This window comes from Mauremys reevesii, linkage group 6 (genome assembly GCF_016161935.1).
Source record: "Mauremys reevesii isolate NIE-2019 linkage group 6, ASM1616193v1, whole genome shotgun sequence".
Classification (NCBI taxonomy): domain Eukaryota; kingdom Metazoa; phylum Chordata; order Testudines; family Geoemydidae; genus Mauremys; species Mauremys reevesii.
The window spans coordinates 129785120-129797156 of NC_052628.1; the positions used below are offsets into that span (position 1 = coordinate 129785120).

General features: G+C 53.5%; 1 protein-coding gene across 2 annotated transcripts; it reads right to left on the reverse strand.

The window, feature by feature from the left end:
* Nucleotides 1-1522: 1522 nt before the first annotated feature.
* Nucleotides 1523-10905, reverse strand: HEMGN (hemogen). 2 transcript variants are annotated; one of them, XM_039542772.1, is made up of 4 exons: nt 10513-10905; nt 6399-6489; nt 3819-4057; nt 1523-1735 (listed from the first exon to the last, which is right to left on the reverse strand). In XM_039542772.1, the coding sequence occupies exons 1-4, from the start codon at nt 10592-10594 to the stop codon at nt 1626-1628; spliced, it is 522 nt and encodes a 173-aa protein (XP_039398706.1). In that variant the 5' UTR covers nt 10595-10905; the 3' UTR covers nt 1523-1625. The 2 variants fall into 2 exon arrangements, with proteins under 2 accessions (XP_039398706.1, XP_039398707.1); XM_039542773.1 differs by having other exon boundaries at nt 6411-6489; nt 10513-10901.
* Nucleotides 10906-12037: the final 1132 nt, after the last annotated feature.

The following is a 12037-nucleotide window of genomic DNA, read 5'->3' on the forward strand; positions in this document are numbered from 1 at the left end:
GGGGCACACAGCACATTGTAGCCTGCCCTTGTAATGCACTGTTAACTGGCCACTCGCTCACACCAGAGTCTGTGTGCAAATGAGTTTGTAACAGTATCCAGAGCTGACTAGAAAGCATGTATTTTAGCCAAAATCTCCTTGGCCTTCTGAACACATCATTTGGCTACGGAGTTGCAGTCTCTCTAAGGCACTGACAGGCTAACATTTTTAACCAAGGATGCCTACAGGTAGGTGCCCCTATAAACCCAGCCCAGTTCCAGACATGCTGAGACCCCCACAGTTCCTGAGCAACTCAATGTGGCTGCAGAGGCTCCCATCTCTGAAAATTAGGCCAGTATCCACGGAGCTCAGGAGAAGACTTCCCGTCGAGTTCAGTGGGAGCTGGAGGAGGCACTCAACCTGGCTATCTCTGGGCACCCAAGTATGAAGAATTTGGCCCCAATGCCTGATTTCAGAGGTGCTGAGAACCTACAACTCTTGTTTAAGCCAGTGGAGCTCAGCACCCCTGAGAACGGGGCCCATTCTGCAGCATCCACTTAGTTGAGTCCATTCTGGGCTCAGTCCTGCAAGGCACTGACCACCCTGCCTGGACAACCCTTTATCCCCGTTATAACACGTAGGCCTGGAATAAGAAATTGCCAGCATCTAGCCTTCTTCAGCACAGCAGTAAACATGGGATCTATGGCTGTCTTTAGCCATGGGATGTGGAGATATGTGCCCAGCAAAATGCTCGGTGGGGGGAAGCGACATCCTCCCTGTGATCCAGACACTGATTAAAGGACAGTTTCAGTTTTGGTTGGCTAGAAACACAGCATTGTGCATTCCTTATCCTTTCCCTGGCCTTACCTGTGTGCTCCCAGCGCTGTTGGCACAGGAAGCCACCTCCAAGGTGCCCGGTTTATGCAAAGCAGCTAAAGAGGGAGTGTCTGAGTGAGTTTGACAAGTGAAAGGTGAAAGCTGAACACAGCTTCCCTCCCTCGTGGTCTGCGAAGGGGCTGCGGGGAGCAGATGAGGGGCCACAAAGGAAAAATACAAAATACAGATCAAAGTGAAGAGACTTTGGAAAGGACTAAGATTCATCACCGTTACAGAGAAATACCACAGCTGCCGGGACAGCCCATTAAACGCCGGCACGCGCCTCTCCCTGGGTCTGTCTGGGAGCGTCACGTGAAGCTACGCTGTAGTTACATGTTCAGCAGCGGCTGGAAAGCTGGATAAAGAGCTGGCTCTTCAGTGCTGCCTGTGATCTAAGTCTATGATGCAAGGCCCAATCCAGAAATGGGCTCTGCCATGGAAACCTCCGGACTTCAGCGGGCATAGGGGCTGCTGGGGAAGAGCAGCAGGGGGATCGGGGGAAGGGAGGAGGCTGGAAGCGAATGCCCAAGGTCTGTGCTATAGTCCTGGGCATGCAGCTGCGGAGTTTTACAGGGATAATATTTTTTTTGGCTGGGGGGCAAGGGGAGGGGGCATGAACAGATTTCCCCAGTATTCCCAGGTAGGCAAAATAGCAGCGATGGGAGACGATGGTGCAAGTATTTAGTTTTTATTGCTCACACGGGAATAGCAGATCTAAATCATTCTACAGTGGCTGGACTTTGCCCAAAGCAATGGGAAGGAAAAAAAGATCAAAATAAAACTGAGGGGTGGAATCCATTATCTGTATGGTCATTTTCCAGAGGGAGATTCAAAGCCTCTGATGTTCCTGCTTCTTCTGACTTTGGTTCTTCCCCATGCTCTGTAAAAGAGAAAGGGAAAACCCATTTCCATGCTGAGTTTCACAGTATTTTCCTTAACTCCCCAGCCGCTGGAATCGTGATCACTTGAGAATCTTGGCTTTTATTTAAAAAAAAAAGGACAGGGTCTTAGCTCTTTGTGAGGGGGTGTCCTCCACACGCAAAGCCATAAGGGGTAAATTAGGCCAAAACTTGCCCCTGGAGAGAGCCAGGGATTGCTAAAGCCTAATTGCTGAGGAAGTCCTGCTGGGGGAGGCGCTGGGCCGGGTTAATAAAGCCAGGAAGTTGGCAGCAGAAGGGGCTATGGGGAAAGTCTTCTGCAGTCCTGCCCTGGGAGAAGGTTAAGGTATGTGTGTTTGGCTCTGCGGAGTGTAGTCTACAGTTACTGCCTGGGAGGAGGGGGTTTGGACTGGCAAACCCAGAGAGCGGGGGAACCAGAAAGTCGAGCTCAGAGGTAGGAAGGTGTTCAGGAAAAGAGCAACAGGGCCTGAGGGAAGGCAGACCACAGTCGCAGGTAGTGTCCCTGGGCTGGAACCTGGAGAAGTGGGTGGGCGTGGGCCCAGGTTCCCCTACCAGCCACTAGGGAAGTGGCACGGACCAGGCAGTGGAGCTCTGACTGCCTAGGACTGTTGTCTGCAGAGCTTTTGTTACCCTGGAAGGGGGGGACTATAGTGACCTGACCGGAAGACTGAGTCCTGAAGAAGCCGCACACTGTGTACTAGAGAAAGAGTGGGACCACGGCCAAGGAACCAACAGGAGGGAGTATCAGCTCTGAAACCCGCTGATTCCCATAGCAATGTGGTGGAGGCGCTCCAAGGGTGAGTGGATCCCATGACACCTTGTGTTTCTATGTGCACTGATTTGGGGGGGCCTGACTCAGGATTTTTAAGGTGTGGGCTGGGTGACCCTGCGTAGCAGTAGCAAATAAGATGCTGGCCTCTGGTCACACAGACATTTCCTTTGTATCGAAGGATCATGTGCACAGGCCCAGCCTGCAATGAGCTCTGCAGGGGGGAGCCCTGCCCCCAAACAGAGACCTGGGAGGTCAGTGGGGCCCTGTAAGGCACATGGGATCTTGATGCAGGACTGGGGCCTCAGGGTTTCTGGACTCCAATGGAGGTCAATGGGCGTAGCAGGCACCCAGCACCTCTGACACACTGGCCCTAAGGGGATGGTTTCAAAGCCTCCAGGGGAGGTGGATGTTCAATTTCCATCAATGTCAATGGGAAATGGCACCCAAATCCCATAGCCACCTCTAGGAATATCCGCCTAATCTCCAGGTAGCCCCCTGTGGAATAAACATGAACGGCCTGATGTCGATAGCACTAGGTCCCAGTGAGTTCCTTGCGAGCCAGGAAGAGGCCCAGGTAATACAGGGACCCTGTTATCTCTGTAGCTGTCCCATGGGGCACCCATGGGGAGAAGCTTTGGCAGGGCTGTAACAAGGGCGAGGCGAGTGAGGCACTGGCCTTGGGCGCGCACAGCGGAGGGGCGCAGCTCTACCACAATCGGCAGCAATTCGGCGGCGGGTCCCTGAGTCCCTCTCAGAGGGAAGGACCTGCCACCGAATCGGTCTCCGACAGGGACTCAGGGACCCGCCGCCGAAGAGCCTGGAGCCGGCAATTCCTTGTTACGGCTCTGAGCCTTGGGCCCCAGAATCTCCACACCTGCACTGGTTCCTCTTGGGACTGGACTTGGCGGGATCCCCTTCTCATTGCCCAGGCCCAGTTCCCTGCTTGGCTCTGCCCCCTCTGCACTGACTGTCTGGGACATCCCTGCTGCGGGGACCTCCGGGGTGGGGAAATTCCCCAAAGGCCTGGACAGAGCCATCAGCTCCACTCCCGCCTTGGGGCCTTCCCAGGGGTTGCCGTTTGGAACAGACTGGCTCAGCAAGCGGGGTGCCAGGAGGTTGCTGTATCTGTCACTGCTGTGTACAAATGCAGGCTTGAGCGAGGAAGAGGCTCTGCAGCTAGCCAGTCACTGCTCCACTGCCTGGCTGGGCAGTTCCTCTCCTCCCCAAGGATGCACCCAGGGGAGAGTTATCTGGGAATATGCGCTGATCCCCGAGGGTCTCTAACCGCTTACCTGCTGGATGCAGAGTATCCTCCACCACCTCCTGCTGAGTCCCACCAGACAGCTCTTGAGCCACAGACGGGGCGGGCTCCTCCTCATGGTGCCCTGGAGAGGCCTGTGCTTTCTCTGGGGGCTCCTTCTCCACCTCCTCTTGCGCTTCAGGCTGAGGCTCTGGCTCTGTACCCTGCTGTCGGCCTCTTCTTCTCCCAGCTCCTCGGCCCCTCTTTGGCCCTTTGCTCGTACCCCGCTCTCTGTCGGAACATGACAGCATCTCACACAGCGCCGTGAACCGGGGACAGCCCGGCCAGGCACAAAGGCTGCCAGGCACTTTCAGTGTGAGCTGGGTGTTGGATTCCCCGACGCAGAGAGCGCTTTGTGAGTGTAGCTGTTCTGCTGAGCTCTACTGGCAGAGAACTCCCACTGAGGGCACCCCCAAGCCAGTAGAGCTCAGCACTAGTGCTGGTGTAGCTTATTCCAGCCACTCCTCTTCTCCCCTTGTGTGCTCACTTCTCCGCCAGCCCAGCCCAGCCCAGCCCAGCCCAAGCAAACTAAACTCGACTGGCAAAAGTACAGTTCCGCTGCTAGAGCTGGCTGCACTAGGGGCTTTGGCTGGCACAGCTGCATCCGTCACAGATCACACATGCAGCGATGCTGGCACATGTCTGTAGTTAGACCTGGTCTGGGCATTAGTGCCTCTCCCCTTTGTAACATAGATATGGACAAACTTGCTATTCTGGGAGAGAAATTACTACCTGGGAAAATAATGCACCACGGCCAACATAGCCTTTCCTGTGGACTGATGCACACAGCTGGTGACTTCTGAGCTTGCCTGGGTAGTAGGGGCTCATGCCTCAAGCTAACTGTCTTGCCAGCAGGTGAGTGGGCAAGGTCAGGCCTCCGGAGAGGTACCAGTACCACCACCTGGAGAGAGGCTCCCGTATACTGGTTCAAGCTGGATTCTCCAGGGACCCGCAGCCAAAGAAAGGATTTCGGGTTAACTATCCGGAGTTTAAACTGACTCAGGGCCTTCTTCCTGTCCAGCAAACAGACTGGACCTCTGGTCCCAGGGCCCCCCCCCCCAACCCTTAGGGAAGAGTTGGAAGGAATTTAGCCTCCTGAGACAGCATGAGACTGAGAGGGCTTGTTCTGAACTGAAGCTGGGGTGAAGTTGTGACTGCAGGAAAACCAGCCAGTGGGGTTTGAAGGACTTGCTGGAGTCAGGGTGATCTCTGGTGAGCTCACTGGCATGTGTGGAGATTCTTTGCCTGTTTTCCCTGGAATGCTTTCACCTTAAGAATAAATGTGCTTGCTTAGGCAGCGCCGTGTAGTAACTTAACTGTGGCAATTACCATTTGCTGTCTCTGAGGAGAAAAGTCAAGCAGGCTGCGTAGGCAGCCAGGCTGCTGGGGATCTCCCAGTGTAGGCAGGGAGCTGTGCAGTCTGGTCAGGAGGGAGAAAGATGGCTGGGAAGCTGGGAGCCCACAGTGGGTGCAGGTGCCCTGAGCTGTGATGTTGTGGTCACTGGAGGTAGGGCTAGATGGCCCAGGCCAGAGCAAGGGAGCAGGAGCAGCTCTGAGAGGCAGCATGACACCCACCCACCCCGAATCACAATTCCCTCTCCCTGCCCAAGGTCTCTCACAGCTGCCAAGTTTTGTGTGGCTCCATGTCTGACAGTTTATGCAAATTATTTAATGAGCTACTTTGCATACGCACAATCCGTGTATCACAATAAATGCCATCTTATGGTCTATTCACTCTGCCTGGAGCAGCGGTGGGAGGTAGGACATGGAGTTGCACACCACTTGGCAGCTCTGAGGCTGGGGCAGGTGGAGGGGTGGGGAGGCTGGAGGGTGTCTGCGGCACCAGAGGAGGTGGGGATGGTGCTGGGGTGTCTGGGTCAGTGGGAACTAGAGGGCAGATGAGGAGGCTACTGTGTATCAAGTCCTAGCTGGGGGCTGGCAGGGGACTGGGGCTGTCTCTGGGGGCTGGCGGAGGGATGTGTCTGCATGAGGGAGCCTGGGGCTAGTATTGAGCCGGCCACCCCCTGCAGAATAGCCCATTGCGTGCGGCATGCTGGGTAAAACCTCCTGGCTGCCTTGGGCAGTGGGTTGGTTTCTCCCACGTGCTCTCAGTGATCCCTGAGCTCACCAGGACGTGTGTGAATGTGCTGTGGATCCATGGCTCCTCCCCTGGGCAGTAGTGCGTAGCGGCGTTCATTGCACTTACCACTGCACATGTTCAAAGGGACAGGGCTAGACTTGGCCACTGGGCCCTGCCCTGAGCCGGGCTGGTGTGTAGGCGGCATCATCCCACGAGTAGCCCTTGGAGCAGAGTTACAGCCCCGCGGCTCTCAGGGGGGCTGCTCTCTCATACCCAGCACCAGGTCAGCCATGCTGGATCAGACCCCCGGCTCTGCCCACTTCCCGCTCTGCCAGAGGGGACTCCCCATAACAGTGCAGAGGGGTTCTTCTTCCACCCACCCCATGTGAGCACATAAACCGAGTCACAGGGTAGGGCATGGCCGTTCCCTGTGTACAAGGGGTGCTTCCCTGGCGCTATGACGCAATTCCCCTGGGTGTAAGTATGATTTACCCCAGAACCCACTGGACAGTATCTTTCTCCTGTGCCTCTGCTTTCCTCTTCCGCAGCAGCTCTCGGTCTCTCAGGCGGCGCGTGATGGCCCCTACAAGAACAGACCAATTGTCAATGTGGTGTCATGACTGAAGACTAGCCCTGGCGATGACAGGGACACAGCAAGGTGAGTGGAGCGGGAGCACCCTGGGGTGGGGCCTGCTAGTGGAAGGGAGTCACCTCAGCCAGACAGCGAGCTATCATGTAAATAACACCCGGGACAGCAGTGCCCTAGAAGCCGCAGATAAGGGGCAAGTGATCGCATCCCTCATGCTGCAGATAACACTTTAATGAAAGCAGGCGGGCTTTGGGCATGCCCTGGGCATGCCCAGCTTCTCGGACAATAGCTCCCACAGGGCAGCAGCGGGTGCTGCATCCAGAGCATTGTCTCCCATTAAATCTTCACAGAGCAGCTAGCTGGAAAGCCTGCAGGCTGTTAACCCAAAGCCTGTTGGATTGGCAGGGTGTCATTCTGTCTCTCCCGTCCCTTGTCTGTGAGTCCCATGCTTGGCTCCCTCGGCTCCGAGTGGGCCTGGACACGTGGCTTTACCTCCCTCTGAGCTGAATTTGCTGCTGTTTGAAGGCTCATGTATTCGTTGCTCATCTGTACTTGGAGATTCATGAATCCCAAGGTTCATCCAGTTTTGCCTACACTGAGTATTCATTGTGGCCTAGTGGCCTGGGACTCATCAGCCCTGCATTCTAATCTGCTGGGTGACCCGGGGGAAGCCTCCTTGAACTGCATTCAAAAAAGAATGAGAAATTCATGGAGGGGAGTTCAGCAGGGGCTATTAGCCAGGTGCTCAGGGATGTAATCCCATGCTCTGGGTGTCCCTCGCCTCTGGCTGCCAAAGCTAGGAGTGGACAACAGGGGATGGATCGCTCGCTGATTGCCTCAAAGGGAATGAACAGAACAGGCACCTGGCATTGGCCACTGTCGGCAGACAGATACTGGGCTAGATGGACCTTTGGGCTGACCCGGTACGGCCGCTCTTACTTCCCATCTGTAATATGGGGGTAATGACGCTGACCTCCTCTACAAAGTGCTTTGAGAGCTACTAGTGAGAAGAGCCAGGGATCACTATCTGACAATCTGCAGTAGGTGCTCGCCTGTGGCTCTTCTCATCAACTCCTCTCCTGTGGAAGGGCCAGATCCTGCGAGAGGCGATGCACCCTGGCCTGGCTCTGACAGTACGGGAACGCACTCGGAGTGCTCAGGGGGCGAGCGGTCATGGTGAGGGCAGGGAGAGGCTCAGTCAGGAATGAGTTCCCGGGCTCTGTTGGAGTGGGGTGGGAGTGCTTGGCACCTGGCAGGATTGAGGCCTAATGGGTTTCAGCCAGCCCGTCAGGGACCAGGAACGTTCCTGTCTGACAGGGCCAAGCCCTCACTGCAGGGAATAATGACAGCCACAGGGTGTGTCTGCCCCGCAGTTAGACACCTGCCGGCTGCCTCGAGCAAAGGGGCTGTTTCACTGTGATGTTCAGGCTTGGTCTGGAGTCTGGGCTCTAGGACCCTGCAAGACGGGACCGTCCCAGAGCTTGGGCTGCAGCCCACGATGAAACAGCCCAAGAGGCCAGCTGCAGGCGTCTAACTGCAGTGCAGACACACCCAGCGTGACTCCATGGGCTGAAGGCTGGTTGCAGAAAGGAGGGCACAGTTCCCTTCAGCGCAGGGCCCAGCACAAGACCCCCATTAACCCTGTGTGAAAGGCTGAAGTGGGCAGAGGGCTGGGCACATCACCCATTCATGAATTACTCCTCTCTGCCTCTGTGGTCTGGTGGTTTTGGCCTCAGTGACTTGCCCAGTGTCACATGGCTGGCCAATGGTGGCGCTGGGGGCAGAATTCAGGGCTGCTGTCAATGACAAAACTCCTATTGACTTCACTGGGGCCATGATTTCCACTCCGACCTCCTGAGGCTCGGCCCCAAAGTTATCCTTGTGGTACGGACACCTGGCCACTAGGAACACCGAGTTGCGGTAACTTGGTCTGTACGTACATGCCTTGTTTCTCCCTCCCTATGCCTCAGTGCACCGTAAACCAGGCTCAGGGCAGAGCTGCTAGCATACTCCTTGGCTGAGACTCCTGGCCGCAGCTGGGCCATGCAGGCAGAATATAACACATTTCTGCACCAGCTCTAGCGAGGGACAGTGTGGAGTCGGGAGTGAGGAATGAGGCATGTAAAAGATACATTAAAAGAATAAATGAGTTGTGACTTCCATAATTTCAAACAGTCCGGCACAACAGCATTCCTGAACACACACTAAACTAAACACAGACAACTGTCCGAAATAATGACACCTTCCAGCCAACGGCCGCAAAGCATGTTAATGCATTAAGCTTCCCAAATGAGCCCTGGGAGAACCAGGAAGAGTTATCACCAAATGGAGAAACTGAGCCCTGGTCTACACTATGAGTTTAGGTCGAATTTAGCAGCGACAGGCAAAGTGACTTGGTCACAAGGAATCTGACTGTTCTGGGAATAGAACCAGCATCTCCTGACTGGTGCTAAGCCAAGAATAGCCATCTCTGGAGCTGTAACCCTGAACAGGAGGCAATGATGGGAAATTAACTCTGGGAATGCTTCTTTCATGTGCTTTGGATCCCACACTGAGCTGAGCACCAGGCTACAGAATTATTATTATTATTACAGTAATGCCTGAAGGCCTCCTCATGCTGGGCGCTTTAGAGACCCAGTAAGAGACAATCCCCATCCATGAGAAACTCACAATCTAAACAGACAAGACAGGGAAAGGGTGGGAGATTACAGTGTGATTCACAATGTGTACTAGAAAGAGAGCAATATGTAGTAAGGGGTGTGTGCTGGAGCCTGATAGTCATATACAACGGCAGAGGCGGCCCTTAATGCTCAGCACAGGAACGTAGTGAAATATCACATTCTAAAGGTATAAAAATGCCATATTGACAATCCCTAATAACAATGCCCCCGCCAAAGGAATTCTTTTAGTGACCTGCCATGGCTTGCAGTGATCAGTGGAGAACCTGTCATCTGCCAAATAGTAAAGCAGCAGGAGATTTGCTGAGAAGGAGATTGGCTATGTCGAATGGTAGAAGGATGCTCACAGGACTGACAGGATGAATTCACTGATGGTTATTAAACCAGGCTGCATTTAGCTACTGACGCATGTTGTACTTTGCATGTGTAACAGAGATCAACTCTTATTTCTTTTTGTGAGCTAAGGGCCTGTCAAAACTTGCTGAGAAACAAACTAACCCTGAGAAAAATATTCTAGGCTAAGTACAATAAAACCTGTGCCACCTTTACACACCAGCCTAAGCAAATTATTTTGACTGATCAGTTCGAGACCTCCAGCCTGTTTCTTTTGTTATTACGAGAGAGTTCTGAAAGGCTGATAAACTGACGGACTAGGGTTTGCATGCATTCTATTAGCCACAGTCTCTGTATGTTGGCATTTGAAGTCTGGTGTATGGAGTCCACCTATTGATTGTGTGGGGCTTGTTTAAACTGGAATGGCAAACTGTCTTGTTGCTTAAAATACCCTGGGATCTCTGATTTCAGCTGCATGCTTACAAACCCTTCCCCTGCAGAGGTTTTGCTACACACCTGCTTCCAAGCAAGTCTGCAGGTAAAAGCAATAACTTAGATGGGTTTCACCGCACATGGCAGTGCTTTGCATTGACCACCTCACTCACAGGACAGAAACCTGATGTAAAATGCCCATATTCTTTAACAAAAGAACATCGATGCACAAAGTAAAGGCCAAATCAAAGAGGCATAAAATTCTAGATAACCCTACTGGGTATTTGTAATGGCTCAGGATTCTGACCACTCTGAGAAGCATTTCCAAATGCTTGTACCCTTTGTGACAACGAAAACAATAACCTGATTGTCATTTTGTGCAGGGCAATCATCTGTTTCTTCCATACTCTGTATACCAAGCATCCTCCGTAGCTTACGTACATAGTTTTGATCATTTAACTCTTTTTTTTGTATGTTGCAATTGTATCTCTTTTCTGCTAAGACGTCTAGTGATGCATTAGACTATAACAAGCTCCCGTTCCACCCAGTCATGACATTAACTTTGTAATGTTACCTGGCACAGTGTATTCCGCTCTGGCTGGTGGAGGCTGCTGGGAAGATTCCGAGTAAGGATGGTCCTTTTCTAAGCCCTCCATTTTTCTTTGCAGTTTGTTGCTGGGGTTCTGGGTTTTAACCAAAAACAGCTTTGCTGCGCAGCGAGGGCCTCAGGAGTTACTTGGGCTACATACTGCAAAGGAGCAGTTAGAGACCAACACAGCCCGCCCACTCACCATGGCTTATCTGGCCTGGCCACTGGTCTGTACTGCTGTTCTCCTTATCGTGTCGCAGAGCTGGGGGAGCCCGGGCTCATGTCCTGTCGCCTTGCTGCAAAGGAATGTGAGTGTGCTTCTTCGCCACTGGTGCTCCTCAGACAGGAACTTAAGAGCAGCTGATGCTGTCGAGTGTACAGACCCTGGTGTTTAATAAGTGGCGGGGGAGGGAGCTAAGCAGCCCCTTCTACTTGCCCTCCTGCCTCTCGCATCAACTGGCAGCAAGCCCAACACAAAGGAGGCAGTGCCCCAGGCAGCGGGCTCTCATTTGAGGTCTTAAGTGGGACATAAGTGGCCACAGGCCTTCAGCACGAGGACACTTGTGCATCTCAAATCCCTGGGGCAGAGCGTTTAAAGACAACCAGCTTTGCCCAACGAGAAAGACTTTTGTGGCTGGGACCAGCCTCCCATGAAGCTCCTGCTTTCCGAGCTGTCAGTTCTCCACAAGCCTGTGCCTGGTGCCTCTCCCAGTACGCGGCCCACTTTGTGAGAATGTTGGTGACACCTGCTCAGCACCATTTTGTGCCCTCGGTGCTGCATTTTAAACAGTCCTTTCCAGTCTCACCCTTAATCAGACAGTGTCAGTCCTCGTACTCACAATATCAAGGCCCCAACCCAGCAAAACACTTAGGTCTGTGCAGAGGATGGGAGGAAGGCTATCCCAGTGCAGACCTGACCTGGGGCCATCTGCCATTGGAAGGAGGAGAGAACCTTGTGGGGGAACGGTCAGTAGGAAGTCCATGGTATAGGAGAATAGGCCCTCTGGAGCCACAGTTGCAGGCAGTGAAAGTGAACATGAACGAAGGCGGCAACATGCGGGCAGGCCACCAAGTGGCCAAGAAGGCAAAGGTAAGCGCTGGCTGGAACAGAAGAACCGGCGGTGGAGACCATCCATTCTTGTAGGGTCTCTGGAACCTGTCCTCTGGTAGACAGGTGCGTGCGAAGACCACATTGATGTGGGCCCCAATGAATTTTAGGGATTGTTTGGGATCCAAAGTCGATTTTCTGATGTTTATGCTCATCCCCAGGGAGGAGAGGAGTGTGAGTGGCATGGAGATTGAGGCTTGAGCCTCCTCTTTGGATCATGCTGCTCTCAGTCAGTTGCTGAGATAAGGAAATATAAGGACCTCTTGATGCTGAAGGTGGGCCACCACTACCAAGGGAACTTTGGTGAAGACCCATGGAGCAGTGGTGAATCCGAAAGGTAGAACCATGTATTGGATGTGTTGAGTTTCTGCCATGAAGCTCAAATGCCTGTGGATAGCATGG